Genomic DNA, 17,924 nt, shown 5'->3' with positions numbered 1-17,924 from the left:
ACTGATACAAAAGATCCCCGACTGGCTCGCATCCCGATGGAACAGTCAGGTTACAAAGGCCCTCTTGGAAGGTAAAGACTTTCCCACTTTCAAGGAGTTTACCGGCTTTGTGTCATTTGAAGCAGAGATGTCATGCAACCCAGTCACCTCCCTATATGCTCTCCAGTCAAACAATTCAACTCATGAAAGAGTATTCTCAAAGGAAAGGAAAGGCAGTAAAGTAAACGTCCTCAGTACTCCGGGGAAAGGAACAGGAAAGCCCCTGTGCATGTGGTGTAAAGAGGAAAGACACCAACTCCCAAAGTGCTCAAGCTTCAAGGACAAATCGCTGGAGGAGCGGCGAACATATGTAAAGGACAATAGGCTGTGTTACGGTTGTCTGAAACCGGGCCACAGTGCTAAAGATTGCCGTCACCGCCATGCCTGTGACACATGCAAGGGAAGGCAGCTTACCTGTCTCCACGACGAAGGATACAGGAAGCGTGAAAATCGAGGAAGGTTTACTGAGGAACCGGCTGCAGCGGCAGACACTGCCAATGAAACCACAACAGCCATCTCACACAAGGTCTCCACAGGAGGCCAGTCAGACAGCACTTCGATGATTGTACCTGTCTGGGTGTCCTCTGCCAGAAATCCAGCAAAGGAACAGCTTGTTTACGCATTATTAGACACACAAAGCGACAGCACCTTCGTCGACAGCGAAGTGAGTAACAAATTACAAGTCAAAGCATGTCCTGTAAAACTGAAACTTACCACCACCAGAGCGTTATGAAAAATGAACGAGTGTCTGGACTCCGTGTGAGAGGCTATCGTTCCAGCGCTCACATTGATATTCCTCCCGCATACACAAAGGACTGCATCCCAGTGAACCGTAACCACATACCTACTCAAGAGTCAGCAAAACGATGGTCTCACCTGGAATCGATCGCCGATGAATCACCTCTTATCAGCTGCGACGTAGGCCTTCTGATTGGATACAACTGTTCCAGAGCGCTTACGCCAAGAAAGGTACTAACTGGAAAAGACGACGAGTCCTACGCCATCCTCACAGATCTAGGATGGAGCATAGTTGGCGGCTCATCAGCCTCCCAGGGTGAAACGGAACGTGGCCTATATCACAGTCACGGTCAAGGAACTCCCTCCCGCAACTCCGAGGGATGTGATAAGCGCCTTGGAGTCAGACTTCAAGGACACCAAAGGAGAGGACACGGTCTCACAAGATCTCATGTTCCTGAGCAAACTCAAAGAAGGAATAAAGGAGAATGACGAAGGACACTATGAGATGCCTCTCCCCTTTAAGCAACGGCCACTCCTACCATATAATAGAAAACTCGCCGAGATCAGGCTCAGTCATCTACAACGGAAGCTCAACAGAGATGAAAGGTACAAGAACGACTACACAGCATACATGGCAGACATAATAAAGAGGTGATGTAGAAGAGATACAAGAAGATGGTACTCACGGTGTGCCTGGGGTGCTGAAACCACGGTGGGAGAGCTGGCGACGTGACTTGACCAACCTAGATAAAATCAACATCGCTAGAGTTTACATCCCTGCCAGCTTTGGAGAGGTCATAGAAACGGAACTGCATAATTTCGCTGATGCGAGCACCAGCGGATACGGTCAATGCTCGTACCTGAAAGTCAAGAACCAAGGAGGAGATTCACTGCTCTCTAGTGTTTCTCCCACAAAGTTGACTACAATCCCAAGGCTTGAATTAACTGCAGCTGTGGTCTCAGTAACCATCAGCAACATGCTCAGAGAGGAGCTTGGCTGTGTCGAGAGTAAAGAATACTTCTGGACGGACTCTAAGGTGGTCTTAGGCTACATCAACAACGACGCGGACCAAGGTTTCTCTGGGAAAGGGACATACCTACTCAACAGGACATAACATCGAACCTGTCCATAGGAGATCCAGAAGTAAAGAAGGCACAGACCCTGCAAACAGAGACCACGCAGGAACCAAAGGGTCTCGCTGACCGATTATCCAAGTTCTCAACTTGGTCGCGAGCCGTCAAGGCTGTCGCCCGCCTCATCCGATGAGCTAAGAAGATCAAATCATCTGCTCTATCTACAGTGAGTGAGCAGGAAAGCGCGGAGCTTGTCATAATACAAGATCTGCAAAGACAAGCATACAAGAAGGAAATTAAGATTGTGAGCAAGGGAAGTCAGCTACAACATAACAACAAACTGTACCACCTCGATGTCTTCTTACACACAGACGGCATCCTGAATGTGGGAGGAAGACTCCAGCGCTCGTCTCTCGCTGATTCATTCAAATGTCCAATCGTCATTTCCAAGGAGCATCATGTGACAAGACTCATAATAGCTCACAGCCACAAAAAGACAAACCATCAAGGAAAAGGCTTCACCACAAACTAAATCCGATCCAGTGGCTACTGGATACCTGGTATGAGCAGAGCAGTTGCTTCATACATCCGTCAGTGTGTGATCTGTCGTAAGCACAGAAGACCCACAGAGAACCAAAGAATGAGTGACTTACGCGTAGAACCATCTCCGCCGTTCACATACAGCGGCATGGACTGCTTCGGTCCATTCTTCATATCAGAGGGAAGGAAACAGCACAAACGATATGGCCTGCTCTTTACCCGTTTCAGCTCAAGGGCCATACACATTGAAATGTTGGAGGATCTGTCCACCAACGCCTTCCATCAACGGCCTGCGTTGCTTCATTTCTATCCGAGGTGCAGTTCGACAGATTCAGTGTGACCAGGGCACTAACTTTGTTGGTGCAAAGAACAAGTTCAAAGCTGCTCTGCAAGAGCTCGACACAGAGACTAAGTACATTCCTGTCACAAAAACAGTGCGACTTCGTTATGAACGCACCTCACTCAAGTCATGCAGGAGGCGTGTGGGTCAAATTAGAACCGTCCGAAGTGTTCTGAACTCCACCTTGTCACTCGCCCCTGGCCGACTCAACGATGCCTCACTAAGGATTCTACTATGGCCATAGTAAACAGTCGACCCCTCACTACTGATAACTTGAACCCAGACAGCATGGAACCGCTGACCCCCAATCATCTGATCCACATGAAGTCCAGCACTGCCTCCACCTGGCACCTTTGTGAGAGAAGACTTGTATGCAGCCAAGAGATGGCGCTGTGTACAGTATCTGGTAGAACAGTTCTGGAGTCGCTGGAGAGTATCTTATGAACATTATCGCAAGGCAGCGTTGGCACACGCCAACCAGAAATCTACAAGTAGGTGATGTTGTGATTAGGGATGGGTACCGAATTCGGTACTTTTTAAAAAAAGGTACCTACCGAAACATGTCGGTACTAAAGAGTATCGATTCACGTGAGATCCAACGGTGCCTACTTTCGGTTATGAGAAAGAGAAAAAAAAAGTCAGATGACGTCACGTTTTGTTTACCACAAAACAAATGTTAATGTCAACAGCACAATACATGTTTTCAAACTCTTTGGGTGTTTGCAATTCATGGGGAGTGTATATGTCTCTGATATCTTGGTACAGTTGGCACACTGAGCAGGTTGTTATAAAGTGTAGCTCATTTTCCACCTCTGCTCTTGAAACACTACTAACGTTTGAAGAGTCCAAACTTCCACTCCTTTCGAAACTTTATTTTGTCATCACGCTGCCGCGGTGGGTTCTCTTTTTAGCGGTCGGCTTACTCCTTCCATAGTTCACATATTTGTAATAATTTTTTTTTTTATCCACTTTTTCTCCCATTTTCTATATTTTTCTCCCATCCCAATTTCGTATCATCCAATTCAACCCTCCCCTGTCACGGACGCTGTTTCTTGCCTCCCACAAGCCGGCTGCAATGTGGACTAAGTCATACATAGCACAAGTCCCCTCCGGTACTTGAGGTAACAGCAGTCGCATCTTTTCACCTGCGCAGCTCGATCTCTCAGTGGCGAGGAGTAACGCGTGGGAGGCTCACGCTGCCCCCGACACTTCCTGATTCTACTGCGCAGGCGCACCAACCGACCTGTAGGAGTCGCTGTCCACAACGCCCGATCCCCACCCATCAGTTTCCCACCCCCTAATACGGCCAATGTGTATTAGTACGGACGACCAGCTAAACTGAAAGCAAATGTGGAGTGCTGGGCTCGAACTGACGAGCCCAGCGTCTCCAGCATTTCGTGGCGAGCGCCTTGCCCACTACGCCACGTAGCCGCCCTACATATTTGTAACTTATTTAACGTTATAGCTAATGTTAGCTAAGCAAGCGCAGTCAGGAGGACAGAAGAGTACCGGATGTGACGTCGGTAAACAAGCCACAGGCTGTTATGTAAGACCAAACACACCGCGGCAGAGCGGGTCTTTTTTTTTAACTTTTTTCTTTTCATGTCAACGTTCACACGCACAATATATGCTTACTTAGGATTTGACTTGATTCAACAACAAAGCAGTCGGGGAAATGGCAAGCCGAAAACTGTTGAAAATGTGAATTTGAAGTTTTGGATTTATTTTTTTCACAACTGAGGTAGGTAGATTACATTTGTATAGACTAAAGTACAGAAAAAAGGTACCGTTGGGTAACGGTATCGATTCACAGGTACCGGTACCGTATCGGTTCAAATGTGAACGGTACCCATCCCTAGTTGTGATGGACTCAGATGCTCCGTCACCCAGAGGTGGATGGAAACTTGCAAGAGTCGCAGAGACGGTCAGCGGCAAAGATGGACTTGTTAGAAGGGTTAAGATCTCAGTAGGAGATAAGTGTTTAAATAAGAAGAGTGAACGCCTTAACGAACTGTCCATATTAGAACGTCTTGTGCAGAAGTTAGTTCTGCTGTTAGAGGCTCCCTGAGCACATAGATAAAGGGTTCTTGTTATTCCAGATGTAAAAAATATTGTATTCCAGATGTGAAATGTATCTTGCTATTCAGATGTGAAAATTATTTTGTTATGGGAGTGTAAAGGATCCAATTTAGTTTCCTAGATGTAATTTAAAAAAAGGGACTTAAATTTACAATATGTAATTATCTACGACTTGTTTTCTTACTTCCGTTGCGTTTTGGTTGTGGGGACTTTTACTTTGTAAAAAAGCGGAAGCTTGGTACATACGCACTGTGCGTCAAGATTAATATCCGGTGATGTTACCAGTCAAGATGCTCTCTATTGTACACAAGTAGACGTTTGAGGATCTTCTGACTCACTTTGAACTTCCTTAGGCGCCTAAGGAAGTAGAGGCGTTGCCGTGCCTTCTTCACTACACTGTCAATGTGTGTGGTCCATTTCAAGTCCTCCGATATGTGGACTCCGAGGTACTTAAAATTGTTCACTCTCGACCGGTGCCCCGCCGATGCTGAGGGGGCTGTAGTCCCCTACCTAAAGTCCACAATCATCCCTTTCGTTTTGCTGACGTTCAGGGAGAGGCTGTTCTCCCGACACCATCGCGCCAGGTCCTCTACCTCTTCCAGGTAGGCCCTCTCATGGTTTGAGAGATCAGGCCCACCACGACTGTGCAGTTTCCCACAGGATTTTCAGAGACTATAGGGGGTGAACCTCGGACCCTGTGTTGAGTGATGGATGCGGAGGTGCAGTTGCCTGCTCACCACCTGGGGTCTTCCTGTCAGGAAGTCCAAGACCCACTGGCAGAGGTCATAGTTCAAGCCCAGGTCCCCGAGCTTGGCTACGAGTTTGGAGGGGACTATGGTATTGAATGCTGAGCTGTAGTCGTAGCATTTTCACATAGTTCCCCTGCCTTTTGTCCAGGTGTGATGCTGCTGTGTGCAGCACATGGGCTATGGTGTCCTCCGTGGACCTGTTGGGGCGATATGCAAATTGCAGGGGGTCCAAGGTGTTGGGTAGGGAGGAACAGATGTAGCCCTTCACTAGCTTCTCAAAGCACTTCATGGCTATGGAGGTGAGAGCTACAGGGCGATAGTCGTTGAGGCAAGCGGGCGTGGATTCTTTGCGTACAGGGATAATGGTGGACTTTCAGACAGGTGGTGATGACAGACTGTTCTAAGGACAGGTTGAATATGTCAGTGAATACCGGGGCCAGTTGGTCGGCACAGACTTTTAGGACGGGGCCGAGGATACCGTCCGGTCCTGCTGCCTTCCTGATATTCACTTTCTTAAAGGTCCTCCTCAGCTCATGTTCTGTTATCCTGAACACCGAGTCTCCACCGGCAGTGGCTCCCCTCTCTATTGCAGTGGTCTGTAGGCTGGTGTTGTTATTCACAGCCTCAAACCTGGCATAGAAGGTATTTAGCTCATCCGCCAGGGAGATATCATTATTCAGCTTGGGGGAGGTGCCTTTGTAATTAGTCATCGTTTTGAGGCCCTGCCACATACCTCTGGAATCAGCCTGTTCAAATTGAAGTTCAACCTTATCCCTGTATCGCCTTTTTGCCTCCATTACTGTCCTCCTTATGCTGTATTTCGCCGCCTTGTGCTCGTTCACGTTGCCCGTCATGAGCCCAGTGTTGTAAGCTGAGGTGCGCGCTTTCAGAGCCTCACAGACGGATTTATCTACCAAGGGCTTTTGGTTTGGGAAAACTCCAATTGTGGTGGAGGGGATTGTTTCTGGAACACGCTCCAGTCTGTGCATGAGAGTGCCTCTTGCAGCGTGTTCTCCGATTCCACATACCAACGCTTCGCTTCTCGCGTTACTATTGGGAACGCGCTTGAGACTTTGTACTTTGGCATAAGAAAGATGGCGTCACGATCAGACTTACCGAATGGACTATAAGCTTGTGACTTGTACCCATCCTTAAATTGCGAGTAGCAATGGTCTAATATATTCTCGCCTCTGGTGGGATAAGTCACATGCTGATGGAAATTCGGCAACACTTTTTTTCCCCTCAAGATTCGCCTTGTTGAAATCGCCCACGATCACAATAGCAGCGGCAACGCTAGCTGTTTGGAGTTTATTTACCTCGTTGTGGAGCTTTGAAAGCGCTTCCCCAGTGCTTGCTTGAGGTGGGATGTACACTCCAATCAAAATGGCCGACGTTAATTCTCTCGGAAGGAAGAATGGTCGGCATTTTATGGCTATGTATTCCAAGTTTTCAGAGTAATGGTTTGTTAATTCCTTCATGTTGCCTGGATCACCCCAATTGTCGTTCAACATGAAAGCTACTCCACCGCTCCTCTTTTTTCCGGAATCTATTGTTTGATTTTTATTTTTTTTTAACTTAAATTTTTATTGAACATTTATAGACAAATATTCACATACATAAATAATGAAGTGGAAAAAACATAAGACAATTGTCATATCTTAAACAAAAATGAAATTAGAAAACATTGAGTGTGTGACATGGGTTCAGAGACCCTCTTTGAACCTCTTTCCTCCTTTACCCTTCGCCCTCTTGTGATGTATTTGGTTCTTCCTCTGTGATGTCGTTTTCGTTCCCCTTGTAATCCTCCCACTTTCCCCATCTTTCTCCAAATTTCTCTTCCTGTAACCTCAGCATGTGTGTTATCCTCTCCATATCCTGTATCTCTTCCACTATTCCTACCCATTGTGCTATTGTCGGTGGGTCTTCTTTGTACCACAGTCTTGTTATTGCTTTTCTGGCCGCTATCAACATTATCTTTATTAAATATTTGTCCCCCCCTTGTATTCCCTCGTGTGTCAGGTCTCCTAAGTAAAGCACCAGTCCTGTTTGTGGTAACCCGTATCCTAATATTCTGATCATTGCCTCCCCTATCTCCTCCCAATACCCCTTCAGCTTCTGACATCCCCAGAATATGTGCGTGTGATTTGCCCCCTCCTTCCCACACATCCTCCAGCATGCTCTTTGTGTTGGTGCATATTTTCCCTTCAGCTCTGGGGTTATAAAGAATCTGATTATGTTTTTCCATCCAAACTCTTTCCATATCCTCGATCCTGTTGTTGAATGTTGCACCTCGCATATGTTCCCCCATTCCTTCCCTGTTATTTCTATCTCTAGTTCTCTCTCCCATTTCTCCCTTATGTAATCGGTCGTGTGTCCCTTGCTGTTCATTATAGCCCGGTATATTGCTGATATTACTCTTCCTTGCCCCCCTTCGTATGCCCATACTATCATCTTGATTATTCCATTCTGTTCTTAGTCTTTGGCCCCCCTTATTTCTTTGTTGTAGTAGTCTCTAACCTGTAGATATCTGAAGTGGTCCCTGTTTTCTAGTCCAAATTTCTCCTTTAATTTTTGTAGTGTCTGCATTTCCCCCTTCTCTATCATTTTGCATATCGCTGTTGCGCCCCCCCCCCTCTCCCACCTTCTGAATTCATGGTCTAACCTCCCTGGTTTGAATCTCTTGTCATGTGCTACCCATCTCAGAACCCCTGACTGCTTCTCCAATTTGTGTGTTTTTACTACTCTGTTCCATATGGTCAAGGTGCATTTGGTGATTGGATCTAATAGTCCCTCTTTTTCTTTAAATAGTTCCCCATCTCCCACCAGAGCTTGTACCTTGTATCCCTCCCCTTCTTTTTCAATGTCTTTCCATCTTGCCTCATATCTGTCGTTACACCAGCACGTCACTGCGCTCAGTTGTGCTGCATAGTAATAATCTTGTAGGCTGGGTACTGCCATCCCTCCCTCTTCCTTTGGTAGTTGTAGTGTTTTATATCTGACCCGTGGTCTTCTCCCCGCCCATATGAACCTCGATATCAGTCTGTCCCACTCCCTGAATTGATTCTGTGGTATTTGTATCGGTAGTGACTGGAATAGGTACAGTAACCTTGATAGTATGTTCATTTTAATGACCTCTATTCTTGAATTGAAGTCCAAGGGCATTACTGTCCATCTCTCTAAGTCTCTCTTGATGTTCTGATTTATCTGTGTATAGTTCGCCTCAAACAGTTTCCCCACCCCTCTCGTGATGCTCACCCCTAAGTATTTAATCTTGTCCATGTCCCATCTTATCCCGTACTGTTCCCTAATTTCCGTCGTTGGGGTATAGTTCCATGCTAAGGTCTGTGTCTTTGTCATGTTTAGTTTGTATCCTGAGTAGTGGCCATATTCCTTCAGTAGATCCATCAGTGCCGGGAAGCTCTTGTCTGGTTGCCTCATGTATACTATCACGTCGTCCGCAAATAGGCCTAGTTTATATTCCGTTCCCTTTATCCTTACTCCCTTAATGTCCTCGGTCTGTCTGATCAGTTGTGCCAGTGGTTCTATGAAAACGGCAAAGAGCGTTGGTGAGAGAACATCCCTGTCTGGTAGCCCTCTCTAATCTGATTCTATCCGTCAGGCTGCCATTCACCTTAACCCTCGCTGTCGGTTCTTGATATAATGCCTTGATCATCTTCATCGCCCTCCCGTTCAGTCCGAACCTCATCAATGTTTTATATAAAAATGTCCAGCTCACACTGTCGAATGCTTTTTCTGCATCTAGGCTAATCAGTACCGCGCTACCACCTTGTTTTTGTATCTCCTCTACTATGTGTAATGTCTTTCTCACGTTGTCCTGTGTCTGTCTCCCTTTTTTTTTTTTTTTATTATCTTTCTTCCCCTCCTTTTTCCCGATCCCACCCTTCATAGTCTATCAGTGAGCTGGATGCAATCCTACCTGGAGGGGAGAGAGCAGATGGTGGAGGTAAACGGTACCCTATCCCCCCCCCTCACAGTAAACTGTGGTGTACCACAAGGAAGCATACTAGGTCCGCTACTGTTCCTAATTTATGCAAATGACATGTCGTCAGCTTGTGACTGCAACTTGTTCCTGTTTGCGGACGACTCAGCCCTGCTGGTCTCTGACAAGAACAAATTACAGGTTGAAAAAACCCTCAGCTCAGAACTAAGCAAAATCTGCATATGGCTCGCTGATAACAAACTATCATTACACATGGGCAAAACAGAGTCCATTCTCTTCGGTTCAAATAACAAACTCAGCAAGACCGACGGCTTCTCAGTTACAGTGGGTGACAATATTGTCACAAGGAAAGAAGATATTACCTACCTGGGTTCCATCCTAGAGGCAAATCTTTCCTGTGACAAAATGGCATCCAATGTAATAAAAAAAGTCAACCAACGAACTCGTTTCTTGTACCGGATCTCCTCACTGGTAAACAAGAATACCCTGAAGACTCTAGCAGGAGCACTCATTCAAGGGTACTACGACTATGCTTGCACCTCATGGTACCAAAGCACCTCAAAGGCGCTAAAAACAAAATTACAAACATCTCAAAACAAACTGGTCAGACTACTGCTTGACCTTACTCCTAGAACCCACCTCACCCCTGCCCACTTTGACAACCTAGGATGGCTTAGAGTAGACGACAGAGTACAGCAACTTGCAATGGGCCTGGTCTACAAGATACACTACACGACCAAGGTACCCATGTACATGACTAAATACTTCCCAAAGGTCAGTGAATACCACGATCACAACACCAGAGGGAGCTCCACAAATCATGTTAAACCCAGATTCGGCTCAAACAAGGGACTAAACACGTTTCGCAATTATGCCACATCAATGTGGAACGCCCTACCCAAAGCTGTAAAGGAATGTGAATCACTACCCACTTTCAAAAACACTCTCAAAAAACACCTAAGGGAGACTGCAACTCGAAACTGGCCCCTGTAAATGTCCGAACACAACCCCCGCCAATGTACAGTAAATTACCAAGTATGGTCTTGTCAATAATCCAATGTACAGTGTTGTTTGTACAGTTGTACAGTGTCCCCCACCCACCCCTCCTACCTACCCCCCCCCCCCCCCCACCTCCAATGTACAGTCCCCCCCCCCCTCCTACCCCCCCCCCCCCACTCCTACCCACCCCCCCCCCCCCCAACCACCTCCAATGTACAGTCCCACCCCCACCTACCCAATCCAATGTACAGTTTCTACGCCTAATGTATATACTCTTTTCTTTCTGGACTCTTTTTGTATCACAAATACAGTACTGTAATTGCAAATCTGGTATGTCATAAATGTATAGATGTAGCAGTACTGTCTATCTGTATGTCATGTATGTCATATATGTTACGATGAATTGGAAATGGGGGACCCTGGTGTAAACAAGACGAAAGTCTTTCTCTGGTCTGCATCCCCTTAACAATTGTATGTATTGAGCTGTACTGCACTGTACCCATTCTGCAATCTGTTAATAAAGTTTTCATTCATTCATTCATTCATTCATTCATTCATTCATTCATCCTGGTTGTTGCGTACTTTCCCCTACTGTTGGTCCGGGAGACCGGAAACTGTCACATGCTTTCCTCCGACGCATGTGCAGCTTGGGGCAGGCCAACCTGGCCGCGCAGGTTCTCACCGGGGAGAGTGTAGCGTGTGGGAGGCCACACTATCTCTCCTCAGATCCAACCCTCGCTGAGCAGGCGCCCCGACCGAACTGTAGGGGTCGCTGTCCACAACGCCCAGGACCCACCCTTCAGCTTCCCACCCCCTGATACAGCCAATTGTATCAGCGTGAGAGGACAGCCAAGCTGATAGCAACGCCGGGAGCTGGATTCGAACAGGCGAATCCTAGTGTCTCCCGGTGTTGGTGACGAACGTAATCTCCGTGCGCCACCTGCCCCCCCCTGTCGGTCTCCCTTTAATAAATCCAGTTTGATCTTCATCTATAATGTCTGGCATAAACGTCTCAAATCTCTTTGATATTATCGATGTATACATCTTGTAATCCACGTTGAGTATGGACACAGGTCTGAAACTACTACATAATTCTCTATCCTTCCCTTCCTTCGGTATCGTGGCGATTATGGCTTCCTTCCACGAGGGGGGCATTTTGCCCTCTTCCATCGTGTGTCTGAACGCCGCCCCTAACATGGGTGCTAATTCCGTTCTAAATGTCTTGTAGAATTCCGATGGGAATCAGTCGCTCCCCGGAGATTTGTTGTTTTTAACTCTACTAATTGCCTCTTCCAGTTCTCGTTCCGTAATTATTTTATTTAATTCTTCATTCTGTTCTTTCCCTATCGATGGTAACTCTAGCTTCTCCAGATATGCTTCTATTTCCTCTTCTCCCGCTGCTTTTGGCTGTGTGTATAGTTTCTCATAGTATTCTCTAAATGTCCTCTCTATTTCAGCTGGGTCTCAATATTTCATTAGTCTTTGTATCCCTTATTGTGTGTATCGTGTTCAACTTCTGTTGCGTCCCAATTCTCCTAGCCAACAGTCTGGTCGCTTTTGGTCCCCCTTCATAGTACGTTTGTTTCATGAACCTCGCTTTCTTTTCTATTTCCGTCAATAATTCCCTATTTATCCTGGCCTTTACTTCTTTGATTTCTCCGAGCGTTTCCTGTTCTTTTGATATCTGGTGTCTCCCCTCTAGCTTCTTCAGCTTCCCTATCAGATTGTGATATGTCTCCGTTCTGGCCTTCTTCAGCATTGCTGTCTTCTCCATCAATTTCCCCCTTATCACCACCTTCAGTGTGTCCCATAGAATGTTCGGATCTACCGCCCCGTTGTCATTTTCTTCCTTATACCTGGGTATCTCCTCCTTGATCTGACTCACCACCCCCTTGTTATTTAATATTCCTACATTTAGTCTCCAGATCGTGTTCCTCCGTCTCCCTTCTAGATCTACTGTCAGATATATGGCACTGTGGTCCGATATGTCCGCTACTCCTATTCTGCTCTCCCGTACCCTGTAACTGTCCCCCGTCGTCATCAAAAAGTAGTCTATTCTCGCATATGTCACGTGCGGGTGTGAGTAATGTGTGTATTCCCTGTCCATGGCGTGCATCCCCCTCCAAACATCTGTAATTCCCATTTCAGTCATCTGAATATTCATATATCTACTGATTGGTGCCCGTCCTTTTCTAGTACTCGTGGTGTCTAGGTCGTGATTCAGTACTACATTAAAATCTCCCGCGTATATCAATATCCCTTCTAGTTCCATCACTATCATATCAAAAATGGTCTCATATAAATCCCTCTCACTCTCTCGGGGTGCATAAACATTCACTAACGTAATCATTTGACCCTCCATTTTTCCCTTCACCAGAACAAACCTTCCCTCCTTGTCTCTTACTTCCTTGATCAATTCAAATTTGACTGTTTTTGATTAACGTGATTACTCCTCTCCTCAGGTTCCGTTTAAAGGAACTATAGTATGCATTTTCATATCCAAATCTCTTCAGTTTCTCATGATCCTGTGCTACCAAATGTGTCTCCTGCAGAAAAATCACTTCCATCTCACTTTTTTTACATTTCAACATCACTTTGCCCCTCTTTATCGTATTATTCATTCCATTAACGTTTAACGACATCATTTTTATACCTTTAACCATCGTCATCTTTCTTCTTCTTTCGTCTGTCAGTCCCCCCCATGTCACATTCATTCCCCCCTCCGGTTGTAGCCTCCGCTCTCTTCAACGAATACATATAATGATTAACAATAAAAAACATAAACTTTACATAAAGTGCTCCCAAGGCGTTCAGGGGGGTCCCTGTGTCCCCCCTGTCCCCTGCTGGTGGGTGAGGAGTAATTGATCTCCTAGTGAGAGGCCTCCTCCTGACGGCTTGGTGGTTTGAAACCTTTACCCCCAACCGCTCGTCATATTTGTCCAGCCTTCTTAACGTTTTTATTGCTGTCGAGCTCCTGGTCAAAAGCGCTCCGTCCTTCATTCTGATTTTTTATTTTTATTTTTTTATCCTTTATTTATCCAGGAATGTCCCATTGAGATACAAGATCTCTTCTTCCAGGGAGTCCTGACCAACACCGGATCAAAGACCTCCATTTCCTAGGTCCCTCTCAATGTGGCTCATATGTTCCAATGTCCCTCCTTCCTCCCAAACCCGTGTGTGGTGTCTTCTGTGTACCCCTTTTTACTTTCTTTTCCTCCCCTCTATTTTCGATGTGATGTCCATTTATCCCCTTAATCCCTTCCAACTGTGTTACTCGCAGCGTGTGTCTATGTATTTGTTTCAATATGTTCTGTGTTCCGTCTATCATACCTAATTATATTTCCATTTATTTCCTCCATCAGCATGTGTATTATGTGTCCATGTATACGTTATGTTCGTTCCTATATCCTGCCTCTACCTGGGAATGTGTGTTTATGTATATGTTATTTCAGTTTCTATATTTTGTCTCTATTTGGATAGTTTTTTCAATCTCTTGTGCGTGTACTCATCCGTTCGTCTCCTCCCGCCTCCTTCTCCGTCTCTGGCCTCCTCGTCCGTCTCCGCCTTCGGTCTGTCACGTCTCACCTCGGCCTTCTCCTCTCTCCTCCCTCCTCTCCCGGGTTTCGATCTCCTACTCTGGTCCATCTGCGTGCTTTCTCCAATCTCTGCTGCAGGCTCAGCGTCTGGCCCTCCTGTCCCCTTCCTTCTCCGTCCTCTGCATCCCCCGTCGCCTCATCTCCTCCGCCGCCGCCTCCCGCGCCGTCACCGTCCCTTCCTTCCAGTGAATCCTTAGCGAGGTCATGGGTGATTTGGAATTTCATTCCGTTTTCTTTCAGAATTCTCTTCAGTCCCGCGTAGGACCTGCGTGTTATTGCTACCGCTGTCGAGTAATCGTGATCAAACGACAGTCTTTTCCCCTCGATTTCTATCTTCTTGGTCCACGCGGTTCTGAGTATCAATTCCTTAATCTCAAATCTCAGAAAGTTAATAATCACCGCCCTCGGAGGTCTGTCCGGTTTCGGTCTCGGAGCCAACGCCCTGTGGGCCCTCTGTATCTCCATTTTTTCCAGTCCCGTCTCCTTCAGTTGTTCCTTGATAAGCTTTTCCACATATTGGATCACCGATTCCCCTTCGACGACTCCTTTCAATCCCCATATTCTGATGTTATTTCTCCGTGACCTCCCCTCCATGTCCGATATATTTGTCTCCATCTGTTCTTGAATCGCACACGTTAATACCTCGTGTAACTCTGTGTTCCATTCCTCCACTTGCGCCGTTCTAGTCTGTAACTCGGTCACGTTTCTGTCCTGTTCCGCCATCTTCTTTTCCACCCTTCTTCCACCCTTTTGAGTTCTGTATTCATTTCACCTCTGAAGTGCTCCTGTTCCTTCCTCAATTCCTCCCGTAACTTCCCAATATCGTTCCTTATCGTGTCCGTGTTCAGTTTTATCGTCGCTGTTATGGTCTCCAATATCCCGGCCTGCATGACCACGGCCCATCCTGGCATTCCCGTGTCTGCCTCAGCGGGACCTCCCCCTTCTTCCGCCTGTCCCTTCTCGGCTTTGCTTCGGGGGCTCAGTTTCTTCAAATTCTCCTCTTCTCGTGTGTTGTCCATTTCTCTTTCCTTCACAATCGTTATCTCTTCCTTACTTCTCGTGTGCATCTTTTATTTTTAATCTCTTTTCGGGTCTCTATCTGTTTTTTCGCTCATTTGACCAGGAGCTCTACCGCACGTGTGTTACCCGTCTGCTCTCATACCGGAAGTCCCTATTGTTTGATCTTTACGGTGAACGGAGACGTTTTCAGCTGGCTATATGGCGTTGTTCGGAACATCGGAATCAGCCAAGTCTCTGTGAAACAGAGTATGTTGCAGTCTCGAATGTCCCTTTGGAATTTAATTCTCGCTCTCATGTCGTCCAGTTTGTTCTCAATGGATTGAACATTAGCCAGTAATATGCTGGGCAATGGAGTTTAATGCCTCCTGGATCGCAGTCCGTTTCGGATTCCAGCCCTTTTCCCTCGCAGTCTTCCCTGCTTTGCTGGACTGGTGTTCCTCAGGATTTCACCCGGCTATTGTTGATCTACAGCGATACGATCCAGAGAGCAGTCCAAGCGGTGAGTGTAATCTAATCCAACGTCTATAAGTGACTGTCGGTCATATTAACAGTTGGTGCATCAAAAACACGTAAAACTATAAAAATTAACTAAATTAAGCACAATCTCGACGGAGCCAACAGAGAGGCGGCCGGACAGTGTGGCGCCATTTTCAGTGCTTGGTTGCTTTCAGGTCATAACTAAACACCAGAAGAGTGCGTATAGTTTAAAATAGGGTAATAAAGACATATGTAGTAGTTGCAATAGCACTTTATTGATCCTATAAGCAGTGTTGTAGTCGAGTCACTAAATCTTGAGTCGAGTCTCGAGTCCCCAGTGTCGAGTCACCAAAGAAGAGCCCAGGTCGAGTCCCCATTACCCAAGTCCGAGTCCACGTCATCAAGGTTGAGTCCACTCCACAGATGTCTGTTGAAGTTTGAGGTTGTCCCGGTCTTCTCTTCAATAGTTAATTTACATAATCGAACATCTAGCAGTGCTCTTGCTGGAATTTCCGTGTAACAAAATAGCACAATTCGGGGCGTCTCTTGAGGTACAGTATCTTAAGTACTGAACATGAGGATATCAACGTGAATCCGCATGTAGGTGGAACACACGTGTCTGCACGAAATTAAATAATGTTACGGTATTAATATAGCCATCAATATCTTATGTCAAATGATTAGGGCCTATTACAAAACATTTATTAAATAAAATAAGTATTTATCAATTAACAAGTCAGAGTCCTCGCCTCCACCTTCCAAGTCCGAATGCAGTCAATGCTCGAGTACAAGTTCAAGTCCAAGTCCTGGACTTGAGTACTACAACACTGCCTATAAGGAACACTTCCCATTGTGGAATCGATAAACAACTTAATACTTTATTATTATTACTTGTGAACACCGAGGTAACATCCTTGGAACTGCTTTCCGACAGATAACTCACATGGCAGAAGATCATGGCCTGTGCGATTGTAATGCTCCCGTAGATGTTACAGAGAGCCGTGAACTTGTCCTCCTTCTCCTTGCAGACCACATAGAACTGCTTGATGGTGTCCAGAGTCTCCTCCTCGCGCCTCAGCTTGATGATGTTCGGGTCAGGAACCACCTTCTCCGCAAACCTCCACACAGAGTCCTCGAAGGTGGCGGAGAACAGCAGCATCTGGCAGTCCTTAGCAAGCATTCTGCACAAACAGGACAGGAGGATATGTAGTAGGGATGAGAGGGTGTGTAGTAGGGATGGGGGGGGGGGTGTAGTAGGGATGGCACGACGACTAAATTGGGATGGGGAGAAAACCGAGAAAAAAATCTGAGAAAGAGATATAAAAAAAAATTATAATAATTGTGAGAGTTTTAAAACAATTTAAAAAAAAAAAAGAAAAAAAAAGAAAAGAAAAGAAAAACAATTCCCCCTTACCCAGAGTTCCATATATCCATCCAGATAGTTTGGGGGCTAGATCCACAAAGAATGGATTGCACGGTGCAAGTTGCACCTTTACTTACAATTCATTATGAATTGAAAATGGGGGACGCTGATGTAAACAAGACGAAAGTCTCTCTCTGGTCTGCATCCCCTTAACCCATTCTCCGCCGGGCATTGTACCCATCCTAAACCATCCTCTACCAGCTCTATTTGTCTATGGAGATGTTCACCTTCTTTGCAGGGCTATAACTTTTTAAATTGTATTGCTAAATTGACATTACTATGGCCCATTCAACATCAATTATCTATCGTTCAGGATGTAGGAACGTTTTACTTTTTCATTCACACATTCATACAAAAATACGGTCTAGAGTATAAATATGTTATCGTTTTCTGCAGTATTTCATAGAATGTGAGATATAGCCATAAATCAAATGCAGTTTGATACCAATCGACGCCAGATTAAAAATGTCAACTGTACACGGTCCTTGACATTATGACTCATCATGCACAGATGAACGGAGGGGGGGGTCGTTTATAATTCCGTGACCGACGTTAAATGATTCATTTAGTATGGGTGATATATTGATCAGAGCAGTTTGTATAGAAAATGGTAAAGAAAAACGCTGAAACTCACCCCAGTCTCCTCGTAGCGTTGGGTGATGAGTGGAGCAAAAAGATCGCTATTATGGGATGTTGATCGATGCGATCCATTGCCGGGTTGTATATTACTAATACATGTCCAAATAATGTTGATTATTGAGTTATGGCAAAGATCCATATCCACGTGTCTGTATTGAGCCCCGGGACGATCACCGAGTGGCCGGACGAAAATAGGGGACGGACCAAGCACTTCCGGCCACTTCCGGTTTGGCAACTCGTCGATCGACCA

The 17,924-nt window shown here is 45.9% G+C and overlaps 1 protein-coding gene across 1 annotated transcript in view; it reads right to left on the bottom strand.

The window, feature by feature from the left end:
• LOC311238152 (ATP-dependent RNA helicase DDX19B-like) overlaps positions 1–17,924 on the bottom strand; it is a 70,425-nt gene that overhangs the window by 31,331 nt on the left and 21,170 nt on the right. The window contains exon 9 of the mRNA XM_084326163.1: positions 16,556–16,793. Coding sequence (XP_084182289.1) covers positions 16,556–16,793 — 238 coding nt within the window. The remainder of the gene's footprint in view (positions 1–16,555; positions 16,794–17,924) is intronic.

Source organism: Notolepis coatsorum (genome assembly GCF_963971535.1).
Source record: "Notolepis coatsorum genome assembly, chromosome: 12".
Lineage (NCBI taxonomy): Eukaryota > Metazoa > Chordata > Actinopteri > Aulopiformes > Paralepididae > Notolepis > Notolepis coatsorum.
This window is presented reverse-complemented; position numbering and strand designations above follow the sequence as displayed.